Here is a 25,560-nt window from a genome sequence, read left to right on the forward strand (position 1 = left end):
ACCAGAGCAAAGGCCAGGAGGGCCAAAGGTCCGTGTGCCTTAAAGTGTGGGAAAGTAGTGAAGGTGGGGAGACAGGAAGGCAGGAGCCAGATTTAACTTTGTAGGCCAGAGTAGAGTTTTAATTTTTTTTTTTTTTTTGAGACGGAGTCTCGCTCTGTCACCCAGGTTGGAGTGCAGTGGCACGATCTCGGCTCACTGCAACCTCTGCCTACCCGATTCAAGCGATTCTACTGCCTCAGCCTTCCGAGTAGCTGGGACTACAGGTGCGTGCCACCATGCCCAGCTAATTTTTTGTATTTTTAGTAGAGTTGGTTTCACCATGTTGGCCAGGATGGTCTAGATCTCTTGACCTTGTGATCCGCCCACCTCTGCCATCCAAAGTGCTGGGATTACAGGTGTGAGCCATCACACCCGGCCAAGTTTTAACTTTATTCCAAGTGTGATAGAGAGTGAGATGATCTGATCTTTGTGCTTTGAAAGATGACTCCGAAACTGCTATGTGGCTACTGGACTGCGCGGAGGGGAAACTGAGACCCGTTGGAGGAGAGAGACGTTGGTGGCCTGGATAGGGTGGTGGCAGCAGTTCTGGAGAAAGTGGATGGCTCTGGGTTATGTGGTGAGTTAGAGTGGTCAGGAACAAATGACAGGCAGATGAATTAGGGTGACCCTTAGATTTCTGGCTGCATGCAAAACTCGGGTAGTTACTGGGAAACCGAGCAGACGCTCAGACACTTCGGAGCCTTGAGAAGGACGCCTTGAGAAATCCGTTCTTCCGCCAGGTTTCGGCGTGAGTTAAAGTCGGGCAGCCGGAAAGCGACAGGCTCAGACCCGCAGCCGGTGGCCTCGCAGCGCCGGGACGCCTGGACACCGGGAGAGCGCGGGGACTCTCCGAGCCCGGCGCGGGGGTTTCCGCAACTTACGGGCGGGGCCGGAAGAGGAAGTCGGCGCTGTCGTGGCGGCCCCAGGAGCAGCGGCGGTCCCATCGTTGCCCGGCCGCCTGCCCTGTCCAGTCCGGTCCGGCCACGGAGGCAGCGCAGCGGCGGGACCCCGAGGGAGCTACCCCGCCGAGTGAGCTGCGCTGCGCCGTGCCGTCCCACCCGGCGCCCACCAGTCCGATGGGGCCGCAGCGGCAGCTGTCTCCTGCCGGAGCCGCCCTACTCTGGGGCTTCCTGCTCCCGCTGGTAAGGGGGCGGGAGGGCGCGCAGACCTCCCAGGGGCTGGGCGGGGGCGGGGCCGGGGCCGGGGCCGGGGCCGGGGCTCGTTTCCCCTACTCCCCGCCCGGCCTTCCGTCTGCCCGCGCCTACACGGCCTGCTCCCCCGCTCCTCTTTCCCCCCCCCCGCCCTTCCCATTACTCATCTCTTTCCTTCCAGCCTGCTCTTTTCCACCCTCTTTCCCTCAACTTTCCCGCCCCCAACTCACTTCCCGCCCGTTGAAGTACGGCGAAATACCTACCCCAAAAAGATCAGAGGAGCCCCTTAGGTTACGCTGACTTTGGTGCTTCTCGATAGTTGCTCACTGTCCCAGCATGTGTAAAATTGACCTCTAGGTTTTATTGTCTAAGCCTTATTTACCGCTTCTTGCCCTTGGGAAGAAAAAATACATATACAAGGCGCCAGGGTTCTTACCCTTGGGAAGAAAAAATATATATACAAGGCTCCAGGTATTAGCACTTTAATTGCACTAACACGGATGTCTTTATAAAATTTCCTTCCCCCGCTGCCCGCTGTAGTTCCTGCTTCGCCTTAGGGCTCATTTGATTCTGTTATGAGGTTGTTTTTTTTTTTTTTTTGGAGGGGGTGGGGGGTTGTTTTGTAATAGCAGTAATTTAAAATAACTTTTAAAATACACCAAAATGTAATACTTTTAGTGGTTTTCCGTTTTCTGCCTAATTTAAAGGGATGGGTGGGGAGCGTCGGTTAAATATAAATAACAAATATGTGTTCATAGATTTGTTTTCATAGTTACAGAGAAAGTAATAGTGCTTTAAAATTCAGCCTCAAGTAATTCGAGCTTCAGTGTGGGAGTGGGGTGTCAGGAACCCGGTGTTTCGGTTTTTGTTTCTAGTAACTTAGGGAGTTTCAGGTTGGAAACTTACGCATGTTGTTTATTACAGAATTGGTGTCGCGTAAGCCTGTTTCGTTCTATTAGAACGTGGGATTTCTTTGAAAGACTGTTTTGCTGACTCTCAAATTTAAGGGGTTAGTATTAGTGAATACAAAAGTGTCTTTAATAGTTATTGAAAAACTAAAATCTAAGCCAAAAAGTAAGTGCCTTTTGGTATATTCATAACTTTGACAGGCAACATCAGGAACCTGAGAGAATATATCCAAAAATTGCTGGGGGAGGGGAGCTCGATATAAAAAGAGCAACAAAGTAGCAGTGTTAGTCGGAGTCTTTAAGGTGTTTACTGTGTAATCAGACAGATACTACATATGTCCAAAAGATATTCAGATAGTATATAGATGTATGCAAAACTATAACCTAGATATAAAACTTTTCAAAGTGTTTTTGCACTCATTTTCATTTGAATCTCTTGAGTTGATTTTAAGAATGAATATATATCACATTCGTATTAATCCTTTCTCAACATAAATTAATAGCTTAGTGATACATCAGTTCCTCATAAACTCACATTGAAATTCTTATTAAAAGCCCTGAGCCCTCTCACCAGAAAACTCTACTTAAGTAGACTTGTCATATGATTTCATAGCCTTCACAAATCTAAAGATGATCCCTGTTCTGAATTGTATCTAGGCTGTCTCCCATATTCTGGATTTTAGGCCTTTTATATTGCACCTATGTACTTTGTTGTACCGCACCATGGTAATCTCGGGTTCTATACTCCTCGGTTCTAGGGTTGTTGTGAAGATTAAGTAACATTTTTCTACTCTGCAGATATTTGGTGTGCATCTTATTATATGGTATATAATGTCCTGATGACTGAATAAACTGACAATATCTGTTTAAATTGTAAGGATCTTTTTTCGATACCAGCTAGTATCGCTGATTTTTCTATTTCTTGTTGATTTCTTGATAGATTTGTTTTCTTCTTGGTTCCTCCTTCCTTTAATTTGCTGAGATGGTCCTTCTCATTCCTTTCCTGTTCTGAGAACTTGGGTATATCTGGTTTCCTTTTCCTCAGCTGGAGCTCTCCTTTCTCCTTTCTGGATACCTAGTTCCTTTCCTCCAACTCTGTCTGAAGCTTTTTTTTTTTTTTTTTTTTGAGGCGGAGTCTCGCTCTGTCGCCCGGACTGGAGTGCAGTGGCCGGATCTCAGCTCACTGCAAGCTCCGTCTCCCAGGTTTACGCCATTCTCCTGCCTCAGCCTCCCGAGTAGCTGGGACTACAGGCGCCCGCCACCTCGCCCGGCTAGTTTTTGTATTTTTAGTAGAGACGGGGTTTCACCGTGTTAGCCAGGATGGTCTCGATCTCCTGACCTCGTGATCCGCCCGTCTCGGCCTCCCAAAGTGCTGGGATTACAGGCTTGAGCCACCGCGCCCGGCCTTTTTTTTTTTTTTTTTTTTTTTGAGACGTAGTCTCGCTCTGTCGCCCAGGCTGGAGTGCAGTGGGCGGATCTCGGCTCATTGCAAGCTCCGCCTCCCGGGTTTACGCCATTCTCCTGCCTCAGCCTCCCGAGTAGCTGGGATTACAGGCGCCTGCCACCTCGCCCAGCTAGTTTTTTTGCATTTTTTAGTAGAGACGGGGTTTCACCGTGTTAGCCAGGATGGTCTCGATCTCCCGACCTCGTGATCCGCCCGTCTCGGCCTCCCAAAGTGCTGGGATTACAGGCTTGAGCCACCGCGCCCGGCCTGAAGCCCTTTGTTTATTCCTCTTCCCTAATTTTACAGCTCTAGGTAGTCTTTCTGAGTTCATTTGATTAGTGATGCCAGCTCAATCATTTCATATTTCCTCTATGGGCTCTGGAAACTGGCACTACTTCCCCTTAGTCATGTAATAACAGGGCCAACATCCTCATCTCTAATAGAAGCAGCACATAGTCTTCAGAAACCACTGGCACATCCATCTAGAAGAGGCGGAGGATTTACTATTGGAAAGGCCCTGAAAGATCATTTAGCCTACCCTCCTCATCTTGTCATCTTCACATCAGAGTGACCTCTCTGTGTATTTTGAACTGAAGCTATAGCACGTCTGGCTGTTTTAATATTTTTTAAATACATTAGGTCTAGAAATAAAATGAATGCCTGGCAGGTAGTTAGCTGTGTCTTGACCTTGCCATAAGTACATTTTATTTTTGGGGGTTGTTTGTTTGTTTTGAGAGGGAGCCTTGCTCTGTCGCCCAGGCTGGAATGCAATGGTGCAATCTCAGCTCACTGCAACCTCCACCTCCCGGTTCCAAGGGATTCTCCTGCCTCAGCCTTCCAAGTACCTGGGATTACAGGTGCCTGCCACCACACCTGGCTAAGTTTTGTAATTGTAGTAGAGATGGGGTTTTGCCATGTTGCCCATGCTGGTCTCGAACTCCTGACCTCAGGTGATCTTCCTGCCTTGGCCTCCCAAAGTACTAGGATTACAGGCATGAGCCACCGTGCCTGGCTGCCATAATTACATTTTACACCTCTCTTTCCCCAGTTCAACCCCCACTCTGGGCCCCAATGGTCAGAACTTTATTTTGCAGTGTGGACCCAGTCATGGGATTCTGCTTCAAAGACAATGGATGATGTTTGTGCTGGCTCTGTATTATTTTATTTATTTATTTACTTATTTGTTTACTTACTTAAGATGGAGTCTTGCTCTGTAGCCTAGGCTGTAGTGCAGTGGCCCTATTGCGGCTCACTGCAACCTCTGCTTCCTGGGTTCTAGCAATTCTCCTGCCTCAGCCTCCTGAGTAGGATTACAGGTGCACGTCGCCATGCCTGGCTAATTTTTTGTGTTTTAGAAGAGACGGGGTTTCACTGTGTTGCCCAGGCTTGTCTCAAACTCCTGAGCTCAGGCAATCCACCCGCCTCGGCCTCCCAAAGTGCTGGGATTACAGGTGTGAGCCACCGCTCTTGGCCCTGGCTCTTTTTATTTTTATTTATTTATTATTATTATTTTTTGGGATGGAGTTTCACTCTTGTTGCCTAGGCTGTAGTGCAATGGCGTGATCCCAGCTCACCACAACCTCTGCTTCCTGGGTACAAGCAATTCTCCTGCCTCAGCCTCCCAAGTGGCTGGGATTACAGGCATGTGCCACCACGCCCAGCTAATTTTGTATTTTTAGTAGAGATGGAGTTTCTCCACTTTGGTCAGGCTACTCTCGAACTCCCGACCTCAGGTGATCTGCTTGCCTCGTCCTCTCAAAGTGCAGGGTTACAGGTGCGAGCCACGTGCCCAGCAGCTCTGTCTTTTTAAAGTACTTCAAAGTTCTTTGAAGAATCCTGAGTCTTCCTCATAGTGTCTTTATAAAAGTTATTTTGGAGAATTGCTTGAGGCTAGGAGTTTGAGACCAGCCTGGTCAACATAGCAAGACCCCACCTCTACAAAAAATTTAAAAATTAGCTGAGCATGGTGGCTTGTGTCTCTAGTCCCAGCTACTTGGGAGGCTGAGGTAGGAGGATCACTTAAGCCCAGGAGTTTGAGGTTGCAGTGAGCTGTGATCACGCCAGTGTACTCCAAACTGGGTGACAGAGAAGACCATGTCTCTAAAAAAAACACACACAAAAAGAAAAAAATAGTTTTGTTGATTTTTTTTTTTCTTCAAAGAAGTTGAAGTAACATATAGCTACATCTTGAACTTGATACAATGAAATGATAATCAGGATCCCCAGCAGAAAAATCTGTTGCTGAAAATTTGCATTCCTTTTGTATACTACACCAACTCAAAGAAGCTTCAGTTCTTTCTCTTCTGCTCTCTTCTCTCAACCTCCAGGGGAAAGTAGGTATGTTCTGCTACCCAGGCAGTAAGAAATCTGCTGAGCTGCTGTGCTGTGGAATGAATTGTGTCCTTTCACCCCCGACAGCCCCACCCCAAATTCATATGGTGAAGCCATAACCCCCAATGTATTGATATTTGGAGATGGGTCCTTCAGAATATCATTAGGTTTAGATGAGGTCATGAAGATGGGACCCTCATGATAGGGTTAGTGCCATTTTAAGAAAAGATATCAGGCCAGGTGCGGTGGCTCATGCTTGTAATCCCAGCACTTTGGGAGGCCAAGGCAGGCGGATCGTGAGGTCAGGAGTTCGAAACCAGCCTGGCCAACATGGTGAAACCCTGTATCTATGAAAAATACAAAAATTAGCCGGGCATGGTGGCGAGTACCTGTAACCCCAGCTTCGTGGGAGGCTGAGGCAGGAGAATCACTGGAACCCAGGAGGCAGAGGTTGCAGTGAGCCGTGATCGCGCCACTGCACTCCAGCCTGGGCGACAGAGCAAGACTATCTTGGAGGGGGAGAAAAAAAGGCATCAGAGAACTTTCTCTCTTTCTTTGCCATGTGAGGACACAGTGAGAAGGTAGCTATCTATAAGCCAGGAAGAGAGCCTTCACTAGAAACTGGCTCAACTGGCACCTTGATCCAGAACTGTGAGAAAATACATTTCTGTTGTTTAAACCACCCAGTTTGTGGCACTTTGTTATGGAGCCTGAGCTGACTAAGACGTGCTAGGTTTAGTACATTCCTCCTTTTAACTTTCAGGTTCTTCAAAATTTTTGTTTTACCTTGCTTCTGAGCTGTCTGATTTCTACATCTCATTGGCTCCTTTCTAAGTCACTGATGGCTATATGTCTCTTTCCCAAAATATAACACCTATAATCTCCTTTGAAACTCAAAAAAATCCTGAGAAGGTTCAGGAAAATTATGACTTATCCTAGATCATATAGAAGGTAATGAAAAATAAGACTAGAACCAAGGTCTTTTGGTATTTTCCCACTAAATTATGCAGTAATATTTTTTCTTTTTGTCTTATTAATATAAATGTTATATATTTATATTATATAATATATATAACATAAACATGTTATATTAATATAAATGTTATATATACACATACATATATGTATATATAACATATTTATATATATAATAATATATATATAAATTTTATATATATATAACGTGTTATATATATAATATACATTATATTATATATATATATATAATATACATTATATTATATATAATATATATATATATATATAATATATAATATATAATATATAATATATATATACATTATATTATATATAATAATATATATAAATTTTATATATAATATAACGTGTTATATATATAATATTATATATAATATATATAATATATAATATACATTATATTATATATAATATATAATATATATATACATTATATTATATATAATATATATATATATAATATACATTATATTATATATATATAATATTATAACGTGTTATATATATAGTAATACGGAGTCTTGCTGTATCGCCCAGGCTGGAATGCAGTGGCGTGATCTCGGCTCACTGCAAGCTCCACCTCCTGGGTTCACGCCATTCTCCTGCCTCAGCCTCCTGAGTAGCTGGGACTACAGGCACCCACCACCACGCCCGGCTAATTTTTTGTATTTTTAGTAGAGATGGGGTTTCACCATGTTAGCCAGGATGGTCTCGGTCTCCTGGCCTCGTGATCTGCCCGCCTTGGCCTCCCAAAGCGCCGGCATTACAGGAGCCACTGTACCCGGCCTGTTATATAGGTTTTAATAGAGACAGAATCTTGTTATGTTGCCCAGGCTAGTCTCAAACTCCAGGGCTCACAGTCCTCCTATCTCAGCCTCTCAAAGTGCTAGAATTACAGGTATGAGCCACTGTACCCAGCTAATAATTTTTTTCTGAATCAAAAACTGGGCACAAGACTAAGATAAATTTGTGAACTTTATTTATAAGAAAAGGCTTAAAAATAGGAAAAGTTGGCCAGGCACAGTGGCTCATGCCTGTAATACCAGCACTTCGAGAGGCTGAGGCAGGAGGATTGCTTGAGGCCAGAAGTTTGAGACCAGGCTGGGCAGTGTAGTAGTAAGACCCCATCTTTTAAAAAACTTTATAAATTAGCTGGGTGCAGTGGCTCGTGCCTGTAGTCCCAGCTACTCAGGAGGGTGAGGTGAGTCACCCAGGAGTTGAAGGCAGCAGTGAGCTGTGACCATGCCACTGTTCTGTAGCCTGGGTGACAGAGTGAGATCCTGTCAATAGATAGATAGATATGCTTATTATATATTTGATCAGTTGTTTAAAATCACCTGAAATTTGGTCTGTTTATGAAAATCCAAACCATAAAGTCTCCAAGTGTAGGTCCTTCGCTAAAGATAGCAAAAATTCTTTTTAAGTTGATTGTTTTTAGGTCAGAGTTTGCCCAACTTTACCATGCCCTATGGTCTTAAATCGGTTCTGACTTAAGCATTACTTGCCTGGCCTTGTAGGCATTTGAGTTTGTGAATTCTAATGGAAATCATACATTCTGGCTGGGCGCAGTGGCTCACACCTGTAATCCCAGCACTTTGGGGGGCCAAGGCGGGCGGATCACAAGGTGAGGAGATCAAGACCATCCTGGCTAACACAGTGAAACCCCGTGTCTACTAAAAATACAAAAAAATTGGCCAGACGTGGTGGTGGGTGCCTGCTGTAGTCCCAGCTACTCGGGAGACTGAGGCAGGAGAATGGTGTGAACCTGGGAGGTGGAGCTTGCAGTGAGCCGAGATCTCGCCACTGCACTCCAGCCTGGGCGACACAGCGAAACTCCGTCTCAAAAAAATAAAAAATAGGCCGGGCGCGGTGGCTCAAGCCTGTAATCCCAGCACTTTGGGAGGCCGAGACGGGCGGATCACGAGGTCAGGAGTTTGAGACCACCCTGGCTAACACGGTGAAACCCCGTCTCTACTAAAAAAATACAAAAAGCTAGCCGGGCGAGGTGGCTGGCGCCTGTAGTCCCAGCTACTTGGGAGGCTGAGGCAGGAGAATGGCGTAAACCTGGGAGGCGGAGCTTGCAGTGAGCTGAGATCCGGCCACTGCACTCCAGCCCGGGTGACAGAGCGAGACTCCGTCTCAAAAAAAAATAAATAAATAAATAAAAAATAAAAATTAAAAAAAATAAAAAATAAAAAACAAAATAAAAAACAGACAAAAATTAACTGGGCATGGTGGCGCATGCCTGTGGTCCCAGCTACTTGGGAGGCTGAGGCAGGAGAATCACTTGAACTTGGGAGGTGGAGGTTGCAGTGAGCCGAGATCACTCGCCACTGCACTCCAGCCTGACAACAGAGCGAGACTCCGTCTCACAGAAAAAAAAAAAAAAAAAAATCATAAATTCCATAAAGGTTGAGATATTAAGTAGAAGATTATTTAGAGAAAACCAGAAAGAAGGCTGGATCTAGGTAACAAGTGGAGTATAATCCCCATGAAGCAGGAACCCTACCTAACTCATTCTCTGCTGTCTCCCCTAACATCTCATAGATTGCAGAGTATTGAATGAATGAATGAAGAATGAATAGCTGCCTTGTCTTCTCCCCACACGCTGCTACCCCTTAGCCTTGCTAAGGGGTGCATTCTATGTTGCCAGATAGTCCAGATGGAAGGAATGATCCTGTTCCTGCTTTTCCCATGGCCCACAGACAACCTTGATTCCCTGTACATCCCTATTTGATGTCCTAGCTCCCACTTCGTCACTATTTAAATAATTACTCATAATCTCTGTAAATCTAATTGTAGCCACTTTCAGGGCATCATTTTCATAAACCTTGAATACTGGAGGTAGGAATAGAAACAATGTGTGTTGTCTTGATTATATAAGTTATTAGGGAGGAAAGAGTGAATGATCAGAAAGTTTTTTAGGCCTGACTTTGGAACATGTGTCATTCAGACAATCCCAACTCCACCGTTCCTGCAGGGGCTCCTTTCAATTCTTTTATTGTGTTGCTGTTGACTTAAAACTGACACCTGTGTGAAAGAGAAAGGTATTTGTAAAGAAAGGGATATTTCTTCCATTGCTATGATATAAGGGCAGGTGACTGTTGCTCCTTAGAATTTACCAGTGATTACATTGTAGCTTTATATATTCCAGTTTATGAATATAGATATTTAAAAATTGCTAGTTCTCATTCTAAGTAAATTGTTTACTAACAACATTTGTCCCCCAAGCCCTCCCCCGTTTGGTATCTAAAAAATAGAAGCATGCATAGTTTAATTTGTACATTTTATTTATTTACCAGATGGAGTTTTGCTCTTGTTGCCCAGGCTGGAGTGCAATGGCACGATCTCAGCTCACTGCAACCTCCGCCTCCTGGGTTCAAGCGACTCTCCTGCCTCAGCCTCCCAGGTAGCTAGGATTACAGGCATGCGCCACCACGCCTGGCTAATTTTGTATTTTTAGTAGAGATGGGATTTCTCCATGTTGGTCAAGCTGGTCTCGAACTCCCGACCTCAGATGATCTGCCTGCCTCAGCCTCTCAAAGAGCTGGGATTACAAGCATGAGCCTCCGCGCCCAGCCAATTTGTACCTTTTATAAAGAAAGATTACAAAAGGGTTAATTGGAGAGAGAGAGAGAGAGTCACATTCACATATTGTCCCTTTAAATTGAAGACAAGTATATCTAATGGAAAACAACACAAATAGCATGAACCAGGTTTAACTTACAGACTGTGTAGGGGAGTGTTGAAACTGGGACCCAGTGATGCAGCTACTGAAGAATTTTGAATAAACTCATGAGAGGAATGGGAGAACTGCTTGCCCAAACACAAATGTCTGTGCCATCAGACTGCAGATGCGTTGTGACTATACTCTCTTGCGAAAACTCCTAAGAGGACCCCTGTACACTCTGGAAGACTAGTGAGTTTCACTACTATTCATAATAAAGTCTATAACCATGTACTTGACCAACATCAGAGCATCACCTGAAAATTTGTTAGAAATGCATAATCATGCCAGGAATAGGTGCAAATAACTGCTGGATTTTTTTTGTTTGTTTTTCGTTTTTTGTTTTTTGTTTTTTGATGGAGTCTCCTCACACTTTCACCCTGGCTGGAGTGCAGTGGTGTGATCTTGGCTCACTGCAACCTCTGCCTCTCAGGTTCAAGCGATTCTTCTGCCTCAGCCTCCTGAGTAGCTGGGACTACAGGCACACACCACCACCCCCAGCTAATTTTTGTATTTTTAGTAGAGATGGAGTTTCGCCATGTTGGCCAGGCTGGAAACATTAAAATTCTTTAATTTGAAAGGAAAATGGTAGGGAATATGATTGAAGTCAGTTGATCTGGACAAAGTAAATTAAAATTTTTCATGAGATCCTAGAATACCATAACAGGCACCTCATAAAGTCAGAGAAAAAGGAAGCAGAACTTAATAGTATGGGCTAGTAGACTTTCTTCCCTTGTGTGTAAGGATCGAATAAGATGCTGAATATAAAGGTGCTGTTGTGACATTCATTGGGTGGCCCTGGAGGACACTCAATTCCAGGACCAGTCTGAAGGAACTGGCCTGTAAAAGGAAGATTTGGGGTGAGCAGTAAGGAGTAGTTGTCATAGGGAAAGGAGTTCCATGAGCTCCAGAGTCCTAGACTTGGGGGTATTTAGAAGAGTATAAGGAAAGGATTTAGGATGTGGGAGGAACTGATTGGTTATTAGAGGAATTTGAGAAGTGGTAGGAAACCCATGCCAGTATTGTAGAAGGGAAGGAGTTAACAGCTAATGCAGAGAAATATGTGATCATTATGAAAACTGGACTGTGATGGTTGGGCACTGAGAATGAGGTGCTTGGGGATCTAGCTGTGTGAAGAGACTTGAAGTGAGAGCAGAGTTGAAAGAGTGCTGATCTCGGTTTTAGAGAGCTCAGTTCTAGTCCTGAGACTGACTGACCTCATCCTTTTGATCATTTTGGATCTGTTTCATATATAAGATGAAGAGACTAGATTATGTTATTTCTAAATCCCTTCTACCTCTGAAATGATCTTTTTCAATTGATGTGGGGTCTGGTTATGTTGCCCAGACTTGTCTCAAACTCCTGGCCTCAAGTGATCCTCCCACCTCAGCTTCCCAGTGTGCTGGGATTCCAGGTGTGAGCCACCATGCCCAGCCTCTTTTAGCTCTTGATACTAAACTTTTTACTAAAAAGTTTTTTTGAGGTTTTAATAAAGTCACAGAAGACCAGACCACAGTTGATTACAAAGGAAAATTCAGACATTGTGGAACATGTCTCTAACTCGGAAGGTGAAAAGGAAGGGTCTTTGTCAAATGATCTGAATACTAGCATGAGTGGATCACCTAATCTGGCACTTATAATGTTCAAACAGACCCTGACTTTCTTTTTTATTTGAGACAGAGTCTCACTCTGTCAGGCTGGAGTGCAGTGGCGCGATCTCAGCTCACTGCAAGCTCTGCCTCCCGGGTTCACACCATTCTCCTGCCTCAGCCTCCCAAGTAAGTAGGACTACAGCCACCCGCCACCACACCCGGCTAATTTTTTTGTAGTTTTAGTAGGGATGGGGTTTCACCACGTTAGCCAGGATGGTCTCGATCTCCTGACCTCGTGATCTGCCTGCCTTAGCCTCCCAAAGTACAGGCATGAGCCACCGCACCCGGCCCAGACCCTGACTTTCAAGCCCATTTTCTTTATGCTTTCCAACTTAATTGACACAGCACTGTGGTTTCCACTGTTCTGTTCTTTTATAGCCTTGTTACTCAAGGTGTGGTCCATTGACCAGCAGCATCAGCATCACATGGGAGCTTATTAGAAATGAGAATATCAGGCCAAGCATGGTGGCTCATACCCTGTAATCCCAGCACTTTGAGAGACTGAGGTGGGAGGATCACTTGAGGCCAGGAGTTTGAGACCAGCCTGAGTACCATGGCGAGATATTGTCTCCTATAAGCACTGCTCCTATAGCAGTGGTTCTCAAACTTTAACTGATATCAGAATCTCCAGAAGGGCTTGTTAAAACATAAATTGGCCAAAACTTCTGATTCAGTAGGTCTGGAATGGGGCCCAATAATTTGCTCTTTTCTTTTTTTCTTTTTTTTTTTGAAACAGGGTCTCCTGTCACCTAGGCCCTAGGCTGGAGTGCAGTGGCATGGTCATGGGTCCTGCAGCCTCAACCTCCAAGGCTCAAGGAATCCTTTCATTTCAGCCTCTGGAGTAGCTGGGACTATAGGTACATGCCCCTATGCCGAGCTAATTTTTAATTTTTTTGTAGAAACGAGCTCTCTCCATATTGCCCAGACTGGTCTCGAACTCCTGGCCGCAAGTGGCCCTCTAGCATTGGCCTCCCAAAGTGCTGGGATTGCAGGCGTGAGCCACCATGCCCTTCCAAATTTGTTTTGTTTGTTTGTTTGTTTGTTTTGTTTTTTTGAGACGGAGTCTCGTTTTGTCGCCCAGGCTGGAATGCAGTGGTGCGATCTCAGCTCACTGCAACCTCCACCTCCCAGGTTCAAGCGATTCTCCTGCCTCAGCCTCTCGAGTAGCTGGGGCTACAGGCATGTGCCACCATGCTCGGCTAATTTGTTTATTTTTAGTAGAGATGGAGTTTCACCTTCTTAGCCAGGATGGTTTCGATCTCCTTATCTCGTGATCCTCCTGCCTAGGCCTCCCAAAGTGCTGGGATTACAGGTGTGAGCCACCATGCCCGGCCCCAAATTTGTGTTTTGTTGTTGTTTTTGTTTTGTTTTCGTTTCTGTTTTTTGAGATGTAGTTTCACTCTTTTTTCTCAGGCTGGAGTGTGATGGCTCGATCTCGGCTAGATCAGTGGCTCCCGGGTTCAAGTGATTCTTCTGCTTCAGCTTCCCAAGTAACTGGGATTACAGGCATGGGCCATCATGCCCGGCTAATTTTGTATTTTTAGTAGAGACGGGGTTTTCCATGTTGGTCAGGCTGGTCTCGAACACCCAACCTCAGTTGATCCGCGCGCCTCGGCCTCCCAAAGTGCTGGGATTACAGGCATGAGCCACTACACCTGGCCAATTTGCGTTTTTAATACCTTAAGAACTATTTAAGTTTTTGCTAGGAAGTCTTTGGCTTTAATTATGTCCTGCTCATGACTATCTGTTTCAAGTTTGCTTTTAATCTCTCCAGTAAGACTATCTTTTTTTGTGTTATTTTTTCAACAGCTTTATTGATGTATAATTTGCATACCAAACAATTCACCTATTTAAAATGTATAAGTCAATAATATTTAGTATATTCACAGATACGTGCAACTATCACCACAGCCAATTTTATCACGTTTTCATCATCAGAAAAAGAAAATAGGTAGAGCACTGAGGAATTTTAGGGCAGTGAAACTATGTAATACAATGCTGTAATGATGGATATGTGTCATTGTACACTTATCAAAACCCACAGGATGTACAACACCAAGAATGAACCCTAATGTAAACTATGGGCTTTGGATGATAACGATGTGTCAACGGAGGTTCATCAGTTGTAACAACCACTCTGCTGTGGGGTGTTGATAGTGGGAGAGGCTACACGTGTGTAGGATAAGAGGCTATATGGAAACTCTGTATTCTCTGCTCTCTTTTGCTGTGAACCTAAAACTACTCTAAAATAAAGTATTTTAAGAAAGAAAGAAGTCTGGGCATGGTGGCTCATGCCTGTAATCCCAGCACTTTGGGAGGCCAAGACAGGCGGATCATCTGAGGTCAGGAGTTTGAGACCAACCTGGCCAACATGTTGAAACCCCGTCTCTACTAAAAATACAAAAATTAGCCAGCCGTGGTGGTGGGTGCCTGTAATCCCAGCTACTTAGGAGGCTGAGGCAGGAGAATCACTTGAATCCAGGAGGTGGAGATTGCTCTAAGCTGAGATCATGCCATTGCACTCCAGCCTGGGCTTCAGAGTGAGACTCTGTCTCAGAAAAATAAAAAAGAAAGAAACTCCATATCCTTTAGCTGTACCCCTTATCTCCACATCTCACCAGGACCCAGGTAACCACGAATCTTCCAACCATTAATCTTTTGTATTTCGTTTACATTGCATAAGTACTTGGCAAGGTGCTAGATATATTTATTAAGAGATTAATATGTATAAACAATTGCATCATCTAACTTAATCTCTATTATAACTGTGAGGTCTGAGTGTTTATTGTTATCTTAAAGCCGAGGATATTGAAACTTAAGATAGATTAAATAACTTGTAACATAACCAGTAAATGATGAAACTAGCATTGTGTCCTTGTACTGTCATTTCAAAACTCATGCTCCTAACCTTTGTACCATAGTATCTATTGTAGTAAACTGAATTTTCCAAGCTATGCAATATCTGTGAGGAACTTTACTAAGATATTTAAAATGTAATGGAAAGGCTTAACTTGTTTGGGCATGCTGTCTCCCTCACAAAATTTGCTGCATGTTCTTTTCTTTTAATAACCTCTTTATGTATCTCTCCACATTTTTCCTCAAGCTCATATAAATGTACAGATACATTGTAGGGGCTTCTTGAGGGATCATTATGTAAAAATAGGATTATACTCTAAATATCACACTAAAACTTGCTTTTCTCACTATGGACCTCTTCTGTTTCTAGAAATAGATCTAGCTCTGTTTTGAGTAGCTATGTACTGTGCATATCATAATGTAACTGTTATCTTATTGGTGGAAGCTGGGTTTTTTTGCTATTAGTACAATATTGCAGTTAATATCCTTATACATTTATCTTTGTGCTTTTACATACTATATCTGTAGATATGAATCAGAGGATTCTATGTATTACAACTTTTGATAGATGCTGCTCATTATTTATTAAAAAGGTTATACCACTTGAGCAGCAGCATGCACAGTTAAGACCCAGATCCTGATCTGGGTACCTTTCCTCTCCACCAGGAGCTTAATGGAATGGCTGGATCCAGATGTATAGCAGATAAAAGACAAGGTCAGCCTAGGATACCTTGTGTCAGAAAAAAACAAGTCCTCAAAGACAAATGGAGTCTTGTTTTTTGTTTTTTTGTTTTTTTGTTTTTATCAGATGGAGTCTCGCTCTGTTGCCCTGACTGGAGTGCTGTGGCGTGATCTCGGCTCACTGCAACCTCCACTCCCCAGATTCAAGCGATTTTCTTGCCTCAGCCTCCTGAGTAGCTAAGATTACAGGCACCCACTACCACACCCAGCTAATTTTTGTATTTTTGGTACAGACAGGGTTTCACCATGTTGATCAGGATGGTCTCAAACTCCTGACCTCAGGTGATCCACTCGCCTCAGCCTCCTATGAAATGCTGGGATGACAAGCATGAGCCACTGCGCCCAGCCTAATTTTTGTATTTTTAGTAGAGACAGGGTTTTGCCATATCAGCCAGGCTGGTCTTGCACTCCTGACCTCAGGTGATCCACCCGCCTCAGCCTCCCAAAGTGCTAGGATTACAGGCCTGAGTCTTGTATAAAGGATACAAAGAGCCAACTAGAAGAGGCTCTGAATGACCAAATTTGGAACAATTTGAATATCAAACAAACCATTGTAATTATACCACACTGAATTTTTTTTAAATTAGTGCATCTCTACTGATACTAAAAGATGGTAGGGGAGAGAGTAAAGCTCTTTTAAAAAGAAGGATATGGCTGGGTGCGGTGGCTCACACCTGTTATCCCAGCACTTTGGGAGGCTGAGGTAGTTGCATCACCTGAGGTCAGGAGTTTGAGACCAGCCTGGCCAGCATGACGAAACCCCGTCTCTACTAAAAATACAAAAAATTAGCTGGGCATGGTGGCAGGCACCTGTTATCCCAGCTACTCAGGAGGCTGAAGCAGGAGAATCGCTTGAACTCGGGAGGCGGAGGTTGCAGTGAGCCAAAATTGTGCTACTGCACTCCAGTCTGGGTGACAGAGCAAGACTCTGTCTCAAAAAATAAAAAATAAAAAGATACTAGCCAGTAAGGGTAGAAGGAATGACAATATTTTAAAAATTCACCATTTTGTAATCCCTAGTATGATATGGGAAATTAAGTTTAGGCAAGGATCATCATGGAGGCTAATATCCTGGTGAGAAGCTGTTGGGCTGTTCACATGGTGCCATAGATTACTTACTCATCAAACATAAAGGGAAAAACATGTCTTTACACTAGAGAAATCCTACAGTTACCACCTTAACCAGATCGTCAAAGTCAGCATCACTAGCGCAGGAAATCATGATGTTAATGTATTATTTTGTTGGATGCAGTAAGAAGTACCCAATTCACTTATGAAGCATTCTTTCCAAAAATGTTTAAGCAACCTTCATGTTTATCTGCAGGATTACCTTCTTTAGTTAGAATTGTAAATTATTCCCTGTCTCTACTAAAAAATACAAAAAATTAGCTGGGTGTGGTGGCGGGTGCCTGTAGTCCCAGCTACTCTGGAGGCCGACGCAGGAGAATGACGTCAACCCGGGAGGCGGAGCTTGCAGTGAGCCGAGATCGCGCCACTGCACTCCAGCCTGGGTGACAGAGCGAGACTCTGTCTCAAAAAAAAAAAATGTAAATTATTTTACTATATGACCTTAGGTAGGTTATGTTAGTGACTTGTCTGAGTCTCAGAGCCCTTCTTTGTAAAACAGTGACACGGAATCAGAAAAAACGTACTAAAGTAACCTAGCATGTAGTTTGTTATATCATAAGAATGTAACACTAGTTCAGCTCTGCTGTCAGAATCCATTCATAGCCATCAAGTATATAGCTGAATGAAAACTACATTTCTCTTTTTCACATCTTATTTCCTTACCTAATTCGATGTAATTTGACGGCATGCTTTATGAATTCCCTACACTTGCTTAGATCCATAAGCCATGAAGCCCCAAGTATGCCATAAACCCTCTAATCCAAAACGTTCAAGGGACATTTTAGGTAACAGAACATGGGATTAGAATATTTCTATACTCATTAGAAATTTACGTTGACTTATATGAAACTACCAGTTTTGTGGATTAAAAATGGTGAAATACCAGCAGTGTCATGTGATTCAATCTAATAATGTGCTTTAGTGGCGGAAGCTTAGTACATCATCAACATTTGCCAAGCATTCTTTCTTTTTCCTTCCTTATGGCTTTAGAAAAAGATTTGCTCAGAGGAGGAGAGAAGGATTTGTATTGAGCCAAGTTTTAAGGAAATTGTGATATGAACTCTAAATCTATTGTGATGTATATTCTAAATATTTTTGGATATTTCTTCATTTTATATTCTCCTCTCCTCCCATGTACAGTAGTTACTCTTTCCAATCACGTCTTACCTCTTGGCTTTTCTTTCCAGGTAGTGGGAAATGAGACAAAGCTTTTCTTTTTCTGTACTTTAAATTCTGGATTGGTCTTTTTGAATAGGCAGTTGCAGAATTTTGAAAACATGAGCAAGAATAATTTACTTCAAGTCCCAGCTGGTTCTCTTCCAAAGATAGCACTTAGAAATGATAATGTACTTTTTTTCTTTGTACCCTAGTTCCTAGTAGAATATGGAAGGTAAGAGATGGATGGATTTTGAGTACATGTCATTTTATAGAATATAAACAATGGCCGGGTGCGGTGGTTCACGCCTATAATCCCAGCACTTTGGGAGGTCAGGAGTTCGAGACTAGCCTGACCAACATGGTGAAATCCAGTCTCTACCAAAAATACAAAAATTAGCCGGGCATGGTGACACGCCCCTATAGTACCAGCTACTTGGGAGGCTGAGGCAGGAGAATCGCTTGAACGCGGGAGGTGGAAGTTGCAGTGAGCCAAAATTGTGCTACTGCACTCCAGTCTGGGTGACAGAGCAAGACTCTGTCTCAAAAAAAAAAAAAAAATACATATATATATATATATATAAAAACAATGAAGTAATAATTCATAGGAGAGGCCAGGCGCGGTGGCTCAAGCCTGTAATCCCAGCACTTTGGGAGGCCGAGACGGGCGGATCACGAGGTCAGGAGATCGAGACCATCCTGGCTAACACGGTGAAACCCCGTCTCTACTAAAAAAATACAAAAAAAAACTAGCCGGGCGAGGTGGCGGGCGCCTGTAGTCCCAGCTACTCGGGGGCTGAGGCAGGAGAATGGCATAAACCCGGGAGGCGGAGCTTGCAGTGAGCTGAGATCTGGCCACTGCACTCCAGCCCGGGCGACAGAGCGAGACTCCGTCTCAAAAAAAAAAATAATAATAATTCATAGGATATTGGAAAGTTTCCAGCTGTGAAGGGAGTATTGAAATTATATCATAGCAAGAATTCTTCCTGGAGTACGGCCCTTATAACAAGAGTCGTAATTGTTACTCCCTTCAGAAAGTGGCCTATCTTCCTTAAAGAAACTGTGCTGGACAATTGTGTATGGTTTTAATATTCCTAACCCTCCTTTTTATTTCCTTGAACAAGAAGAAACAAATTCATGGAAGACCGTCCCTCTCAAGGAAATGTGATCAACCCTGCATATAAATAGCTTTATTAAAATCCTTAGTTGTTGGCAAGCCATATCATTGCCAGTTTGAAAGTTACTGTTTGTCTTCTAGACAGCGGCTCAGGAAGCAATCTTGCATGCATCTGGAAATGGCACAACCAAGGACTACTGCATGCTTTATAACCCTTATTGGACAACTCTTCCAAGTACCCTAGAAAATGCAGTAAGTAAATCACAGTTAGTATTCATAAATATAAAAATAGTGAAGAAGGAGGCTTCCTTCCACAAAAAAAAAAAATCCATATATATATATAAAAACAATGAAGTAATAATTCATAGGAGAGGCCAGGCGCGGTGGCTCACGCCTGTAATCCCAGCACTTTAGGAGGCCGAGGTGGGCGGATCGCGAGGTCAGGAGATTGAGACCATCCTGGCTAAAACGGTGAAATCCCGTCTCTACTAAAAATACAAAAATTAGCCAGGTGTGGTTGTGGGTGCCTATAGTCCCAGCTACTCAGGAGGCTGAGGCAGGAGAATGGTGTGAACCCAGAAGGCGGAGCTTGCAGTGATCTGAGATTGTACCACTGCACTCTAGCCTGGGCGATAGAGCAATACTTCGTCTCTCTAAAAAAAAAAAAAAAAATAAGTGAAAATGGCTGGGTACGATGGCTAATACCTGTAATCTTAGCACTTTGGGTTGTCAAGATGGAAGAAGGATCGTTTGAGACCAAGTGGTCAAGACCAATCTGGTCAGCATAGTGACACCTTGTCTCTATTTAAAAGGAAAAAAGAGGCCAGGCGCGGTGGCTCAAGCCTGTAATCCCAGCACTTTGGGAGGCCGAGACGGGTGGATCACGAGGTCAGGAGATCGAGACCATCCTGGCTAACACGGTGAAACCCCGTCTCTACTAAAAAATACAAAAAACTAGCTGGGCGAGGTGGCGGCGCCTGTAGTCCCAGCTACTCGGGAGGCTGAGGCAGGAGAATGGCGTAAACCCGGGAGGCGGAGCTTGCAGTGAGCTGAGATCGGGCCACTGCACTCCAGCCTGGGCGACAAAGTGAAACTCCATCTCAAAAAAAAAAAAAAAAATCTTTAAAAAAAAAAAGAAAAAAGAAAAAATATTGAAGAAGTGAAAATAAGTGATAATTATGTTTTATTGTGTGCAACCTTTGTAATGTATAGTTGTTAATAAATAAAATTTTATTGATTTTTCTCAAGTATTTTTCTCTCTAGGAAAATAGGGAATTTTAAAATACTTAATTCTAAGCCTAAATATTTCTAATTCAAATGATATTGTCTTAAACCAATATTGATAACTGAATGCAGTATTTATAACTGAATGCATTTAGGATGAAATATGATTTTTATCATGTTAAAAAGACATTTCTTATTTTCAGACTTCCGTTAGTTTGATGAATCTGACTTCCACACCACTATGCAACCTTTCTGATATTCCTTCTGTTGGCATAAAGAACAAAGCAGTTGTGGTTCCATGGGGAAGCTGCCATTTTCTTGAAAAAGCCAGAATTGCACAGAAAGGAGGTGCTGAAGCAATGTTAGTTGTCAATAACAGTGTCCTAGTAAGTTATAAAAACGATCATAACTTATTTTGAGTTCATGATGTGAAATTTCACAAAAATGGAATTAACGTCTTTGTGTGTGGTTTAGAGGCTGAGTTTTGAATAATCTGATGGCAATATTCTTTGTAAATAAATAATCAAGATCTCATAGGCATTTACTTGGAAAGTTTTTCAGTTTTTCTATTCCTAGAGCAGACAAGACATTGTTAGAAACAAATATATATATATATCATATATATTCATATATAGGTATATATATATCATATATATATTCATATATAGGTATATATATATTACACATACATAATATATATATCATAAATGCTCTATATATTATAGCATTTATCAGTTTAAGTTCATGTTAAAAGGATTCAATTTTGAGAACTTACAGAATATTAAGAAAGAATACCTGACATTTTTGTCTTATAACCTAAAGAAAGCTGTAATACTGATATTTAGTGGAATAGTATTTTATTCTATAATATATTAGTAGTAAATAAGTTTTCATAATTTTTCTTTTAGTTTCCTCCCTCAGGTAACAGATCTGAATTTCTTGATGTGAAAGTACTGATTGCATTTATAAGCCACAAAGACTTTAAAGATGCAAACCAGGTAAATTAGCAATTACATATTAGATAACGTTTATAAATACTGTATCTCTTTATTTTTAATCACTGATGTTTAATTTTGAGTGCTATATTTGCTCCGTTTGCTAACAAGAAGCTATAAGGCCTATCAAGTTTTTCTTTGGAAAATACTCCTCTCTCATTTGGCACAAAGTGTCTCAAAGCCTAAACTTTAGAAAGAATGTTTGTTTTCAGTTCTTTAAAAGTCTCTTGTCATGTCATTTATCTTAACTTTAAATTCCTGAACAAAATATGACTGTGTAGAACACTGCACTTTAAAGATTTTATAAACCAAAGCATATCATCATACTTTTGACTAGAGAATATATCATGTCATCAGACAATAATTCTAGTCTTCTTGACTGTCTGATGTATAATGTCCATTGCAGAGTGAAATGTGGACTATTGCTGTTATGACTATAGTAGAGAAAAAAGTTATTCCTGTGGTTAACTGTTATTTTGCCTTTCAGATTCTGGGAAATAACATTACTGTGAAAATGTATTCTCCATCATGGCCTGACTTTGATTATACTATGGTGGTTATTTTTGTAATTGCTGTGTTCACTGTGGCATTAGGTGGATACTGGAGTGGACTAGTTGAATTGTAAGTTTAATTAACTTAAGCGTTTTTGTAATCAATGGTTAAAAATTTCTGCAATCATTTTAATTATATAACAATATAAAAATTGTATCTGTCCTCAGAATATGATGCTGGTAAGCCCAGTCTGCAGGTTTGTCCTCATGTAGATCATTTACGTTTTCACCAGAGAGAAAAGAGTCACAGATTTCTGTAACTCTTCCACTGTCAGAGGAACACTGACATCACATCAGAGACTCTTTTAAGTTAAAATGTTTAATTCTGTCTCCCAGGAAGGGTCATGGGAGATATCCTAATATACCTATTGATTTAGATTGGAAGAAAATAAGCAAGAGAAAGTAGGGAGTTTTTCAGCTGCTCCTGGGCTGAGTCATTACAGTGTGGCCTCTTCATTCTGTTTAATGCTTTAGGAATTCTAACTATGTTAGTAATGTCCATCTTTTTTTTCACTTAGTCAAGATTTATTTCAAGGCTTGAAAACATTCAGGCCAACTAAAATGGTACTACTGTCACTTTTTTTTTTAGCAAATTCTATTTAATTTCCTTTTTCTTTTTTTTTCATTGTACTTTCAGTTCTAGGGTACACGTGCACAACATGCAGGTTTGTCACATAAGTATACATGTGCCATGTTGGTGTGCTGCACCCATTAACTCGTCATTTACATTAGGTATATCTCCTAATGCTATCCCTCCCCGCTCCCCCCACTGTCACTTTTTATAATACATAAATAGGCCAGGCACAGTGGCTCACACCTGTCATCCCAACACTTTGGGAGGCCGAGGCAGGCAGATCACCTGAGGTTCAGGAGTTTCAGACAAGCCTGGCCAACATGGTGAAACCCTGTCTCTACAAAAAATACAAAAATTACCTGGGTGCAGTGGTGCGAGCCTATAATCCAGCTACTTGGGAGGCTGAGGCAGGAGAATCGCTTGAACCTGGGAGGCGGAGGTTGCAATGAGCCAAGATTGCGCCATTGAATTCCAGCCTAGGCGACAAGAGTAAGACTACGTCTCAAAAACATACAAACAAACAAACAAAAAATAAATAATTAATATAAAACTTTGAAAAATGTAGACACAGTTAAATAACCGCTATACACCACACTATTCAATTCTCAAAAGCAATGGCTATTTAGCAAACTGTAAGGTAACAGTAAAATATCAGAGAACTTTTATACATTTAGAGAACATAATTAGGAGCAAGCTAATCAGACAGAACAAACACAAATGTTGTTACATTTTCCTTTTTTTTTTTGATACAAAGTCTCGCTCTGTTGCCAGGCTGGAGTACAGTGGTGCTATCTTGGCTCACTGAAAACTTCACCTCCCTGGTTCAAGTGATTCTCCTGCCTCAGCCTCCCAAGTAGCTGGGACTACAGGCCGCACCACCATGCCCAGCTAATTTTTGTATTTTTAGTAGAGATGGCATTTCACCATGTTGGCCAAGATGGTCTTGATCTCTTGACCTCATGATCTGCCCGCCTTGGCCTCCCAACGTGCTGGAATTACAGGCATGAACCACCATGCCTGGCCTCCATGTTTGTTTTTAATTTTGCTTTATAAAGCCACTGATAAATTGAGGCATCTCTCAAGTATAGGATTTCTCACATTAAAAATTATATATTTATATATATCTTTTAGAGATGGAGTCTTGCTCTGTTATGTAGGCTGGAGTGCAGTGGCATGATCTCAGCTCACTGCAACCTCCACCTCGCAGATTCAAGTGCTTCCCCTGCCTCACCCTCTTTAGTTGCTGGGATTACAGGTGCCTGCCACCATGCCTGGCTAGTTTTTGTATTTTTAGTAGAGATGAGTTTTCACCATGTTGGCCAAGCAGGTCCTGAACTCCTGACCTCAGGTGATCTGCCCACCTCAGCCTCCCAAATGCTGGGATTACAGGCGTGAGCCACCAGGCTCGGCCTAAAAATTGTATTTTCTAACCTGTGATTGTGCCACTGCACTCCAACCTGGGCAACAGAGTGAGAGCCTACTCAAAAAAAAAAAAAGGCCAGCTGCAGTGACTCATTTTTGGGAGGTCGAGGTGGGCAGTTCACTTGAGCCCAGGAGTTCAAGACCAGCCTGGCAACATGGTGAAACCTCATCTTGGCCGGTTGCAGTGGCTCACGCCTGTAATCCTAGCTCTTTGGGAGGCCGACGCGGGCGGATCACCTGAGGTCAGGAGTTCGAGATCAGCCTGGCCCACATGGCGAAACCCCATCGCTACTAAAAATACAAAAATTAACCAGGCGTGGTGGTGTGCACCTGTAGTCCCAGCTACTCAGGAATCTAAAGCAGGAGAATCACTTGAACCCAGGAGGTGAAGGTTGCAGTGAGCCAAGATCATCCCATTGCACTCCATCCTGGGTGACAGAGCAAAACTCCATCTCAAAACAAAACCAAACCCGTCTCTACAAAAAAATAAAAAATAAAAATTATATTTTCTAAATATTTTTATTGAAAGAAATGAAAAAGCCACAAACTGTGTTGTTTGCCATAAACTCATACACCAAAAAGTAAAATGCAATCCAACTGAATCTGTATATGCTTCCCTTTTCTCCAACAACAGCTTTAAATGTTTGCTGTATACTTTATAAATTTTATTAAAATCAGTTCTAATTAATTTATGCAGATTAGGGGAAATGATTTATAATTAATTATCCTTAAAATTACCTGCTACAAACTTCTAACCCTACTGCCCCCATAGCCAGCACATCTGCTGCTAAAGTGAACAATGATGCAATGTACTATTTGTGGGGGCCCAAAGCATCTGTAGTCTTGATTTCCTGAATAGCCAAAGATTTCAACTTTCTGCCACTTTAAACAAAAAGACTCAAATGGCCAAAATTGTACAGTGAGAGGAAAAATCTATAGCATGAAGATTAACTACAACTTTAAAGCATGTCCATATTTTCATTTAAATACAGAAATTTCAAATGTACACAAAATTCGGATTTTCCTATTTAGTAGTAACCTTAACTCGGTCTCCCTACAGTTTTGTACTTTTGGCTCTAAATTAAAATGAGCAATATACATAGAAGAGTCAATGTATATTCATAACTCTCAATGAAAAAAAATGTGCCCAGAGCGTATTATTTCATGTATGAAGGGCAAAATATATTTGCCTTGTGAATTGATCTATAGCTTCCATTTAAAAGGTCTTATCTGGGCCTTTTAATCCCAGCACTTTGAGAGGCCGAGGCGGGCGGATCACAAGGTCAGGAGATCAAGACCACGGTGAATCCCCGTCTCTACTAAAAATACAAAAAATTAGCCGGGCGCTGTGGCGGGTGGCTGTAGTCCCAGCTACTCAGGAGGCTGAGGCAGGAGAATGGCATGAACCCTTGCAGTGAGCCAGGATTGCGCCACTGCACTCCAGCCTGGGCGACAGAGTGAGACTCCGTCTCAAAAAAAAAAGAAAGGTCTTATCTGTAACTAAATGAAGCTAAGGTTATTTGTAATTTCTTAAATACTAAAATTT

The 25,560-nt window shown here is 42.3% G+C and overlaps 1 protein-coding gene across 2 annotated transcripts in view; it reads left to right on the forward strand.

Moving 5' to 3' along the window:
- Positions 1-942: 942 nt before the first annotated feature.
- The window catches only part of SPPL2A (signal peptide peptidase like 2A), a 63,003-nt gene continuing 38,385 nt past the window's right edge, over positions 943-25,560 (forward strand). The window contains exons 1-5 of one of the 2 annotated variants that reach the window (XM_033190125.1): positions 943-1,181; positions 19,390-19,500; positions 20,676-20,858; positions 21,381-21,470; positions 21,955-22,088. In XM_033190125.1, the coding sequence (XP_033046016.1) occupies positions 1,116-1,181; positions 19,390-19,500; positions 20,676-20,858; positions 21,381-21,470; positions 21,955-22,088 (584 nt within the window). In that variant the 5' untranslated portion in view covers positions 943-1,115. The remainder of the gene's footprint in view (positions 1,182-19,389; positions 19,501-20,675; positions 20,859-21,380; positions 21,471-21,954; positions 22,089-25,560) is intronic. The other variant, XM_033190124.1, reaches the window with a different exon arrangement.

The sequence above is a fragment of the Trachypithecus francoisi genome, unplaced genomic scaffold (genome assembly GCF_009764315.1).
Source record: "Trachypithecus francoisi isolate TF-2019V2 unplaced genomic scaffold, Tfra_2.0 Lachesis_group3, whole genome shotgun sequence".
Classification (NCBI taxonomy): Eukaryota; Metazoa; Chordata; class Mammalia; order Primates; family Cercopithecidae; genus Trachypithecus; species Trachypithecus francoisi.